The following is a 2,382-nucleotide window of genomic DNA, read 5'->3' as shown; positions in this document are numbered from 1 at the left end:
ACATAATGGACTGCCAGATGAACCTAGTGGTATTCCGCTCAGTAATCTTGGCGAGAGGTTCTGCTTCAACCCATTTGGTGAAGTAATCGATGGCCACGACGGCAAACTTTACTTGACCCCTGCCGATCGGCAAAGGACCAACGAGATCGATTCCCCATTTAGCGAAGGGACAAGAGTTGCTGAGCGTGATCAACTCCGTTGAAGGGGCGTGGGGGATGTTAGTAAAGCACTGGCATTTGTCGCATTTCATCACAAAATTAGTGGTGTCCTAACTAAGTATAGGCCAAAAGTAACTTGTTCGAAGAATTTTATGAGCTAGAGATCGTCTCCCAAAGTGATTCACACAAACTCCCTCATGTATTTCTCTCATTTCATAAGTTGTTTGATCATTATTGAGGCATCTGAGATATGGTCGTATGAATCTCCTTTTATACAAGGTGCCACTAATAATGACATAATTCAACGACCGAGTCCTGACTTTGGCGGCTTTAAGTTTGTCTGCTGGAAGTGTTCCCTGCTCGAGGAATGTGATGATGTCCTAGGCCCATGGGATGGGCTCGTCTTGGAGCAGGTGAATTGTTTGTTGATCCGGTAAGACTGCTAGATGAGTTAGGGACTCAACTCGGACACCATGGTAGAGGTCTGATTGGTCTGCTGAGACTAACTGTGCCATTTCATCTGCTTGGGAGTTTTTTGACCTGGGGACATATCATACGAAAGCCACTAAAGAGACGGGTCAAAAGAAGAGTAATGTCCCTGTATGATCGCATGGCTTCTTCCTTGACATCAAACTCGCCCGTTACCTGGCTGACTACCAACCGAGAGTTACAAAGTACTTGGAGATGATCGACTCCAATATTTTTAGCCAGTCGGAGACCTGCTATGAGAACTTCATATTCGGCCTGGTTGTTGCTTGTAGCAAATAGGAATCGAATGGCGCATTTGAAGTATTCTCCTTCTGGGGTGGTGAGGATTAAACCGACTCCGCTACCCTCTTTAGAGGATGAACCATCGACACAAAGAGTCCAGGAATGGGGATCTTCCTCCTCAATGGTGTCGTGTGCTGATGGAGGGGGCGCCTGTGTTGTAAGATTTATGAATTCCAAGATAAAGTCTGCGACAGCCTGGCCTTTGATGGCTATTCGTGGTCGGTAAGAGATGTCGTATTGGCTTAGTTCAACAGACCATTGCATGAGCTTGCTTGATGATTTTGGTTGTTGCATGATCGTTTTCAAAGACTGGTCAGTGAGAATCACTATGGAATAATTTTGGAAATAGAGTCGGAGGCATCTGGAGACAAGAGCCATTTTTTCTAATAGAGGGTAGTTTTGTTCAGCTCCCTTGAGTGCGCGGTTGATGTAGTAAATTGGGCGCTGTACTGAGCCATCTTCTCTGATGAAAGCAGCACTGACAGCGGTGTTAAACACAGCTAAGTAGAGGAAAAGAGTTTCGCCTGGCAATGCTTGAGAGAGGAGAGGAGGGTTGGCCATGCATTGTTTCAGTTGCTGGAAGGCCTCCTCAGACTTAGTGTTTCATTCGAAGGCCTACCGGAGGACTTTGAAGAATGAAAGGCATTTGTCAGTCACTCGAGAAATGAAATAGTTGAGGGCAGCAACTCTACCTGTGAGCCACTGAACCTCCTTGACTGTTCTGGGAGACCGCATTTCTATTAGGGCCTTGATCTTTTTCTAGGTTGGCCTCAATGCCTCTTTGGCTGACCATGAACTGCAAAAACTTACCAAACCCAACGCCGAAGGCGCATTTTTTCGGATTCAGTTTTATCTGATATTGGCGCAAGGTTTGGAATGTCTCGGGCAGGTCTGTTAAGTGGTTGAAGGAGAGTTTGCTCTTAACGAGCATGTCGTCGACGTAGACTTCCATGTTCTGACCTATCTAGTGTTGGAAAACGGCATTAACCAGGCGTTGGTAAGTGGCTCCAGTATTCTTCAAACCGAACGGCATGACACGGTAGTAATAAGTCCCCTTGTCAGTGATGAAAGAGTTGTGCTCCTGGTCGGCTGCGTGCATTAAGATCTGATTGTAGCCGAAGAAAGCATCCATGAAGCTAAGTATTTAATGTCTCGCAGTTGCATCGACCAATAGATCTATCCTGGGAAGGGGGTAGCTGTCTTTGGGGCAAGCTCGGTTGAGGTCAAAATAGTCGACGTAGAGTCGCCATTTGTCGTTGTTTTTGCAGACCAAGACCACGTTGGACTACCATCTGGGATAGTCCATGTTTTTGATGAACTGTGCCTTCAGTAGCTTGTCAACCTCAGAGGCAATGAGGCTGTTGCATTTCAAATGAAAAATGCGCTGCTTTTGGCGGAACGGTTGGAATTGGGGTTCAATGTTGAGACGATGGGTAATAAAAGAAGGGTCGAT

General features: G+C 46.2%; 1 protein-coding gene across 1 annotated transcript; it reads right to left on the bottom strand.

Moving 5' to 3' along the window:
• Positions 1–674: 674 nt before the first annotated feature.
• Positions 675–1,490, bottom strand: LOC145822216 (uncharacterized). Its single transcript, XM_082918824.1, has one exon. The coding sequence runs from the start codon at positions 1,488–1,490 to the stop codon at positions 675–677; it is 816 nt and encodes a 271-aa protein (XP_082774950.1).
• Positions 1,491–2,382: the final 892 nt, after the last annotated feature.

This window comes from Camellia sinensis, chromosome 3 (genome assembly GCF_055761805.1).
Source record: "Camellia sinensis isolate YWXY chromosome 3, ASM5576180v1, whole genome shotgun sequence".
NCBI lineage: Eukaryota > Viridiplantae > Streptophyta > Magnoliopsida > Ericales > Theaceae > Camellia > Camellia sinensis.
This window is presented reverse-complemented; position numbering and strand designations above follow the sequence as displayed.

Bases quoted from the DNA above. Each gene is read 5' to 3' on its own strand.
- LOC145822216 (XM_082918824.1), bottom strand. From the start codon at position 1,490: ATGGCCAACCCTCCTCTCCTCTCTCAAGCATTGCCAGGCGAAACTCTT.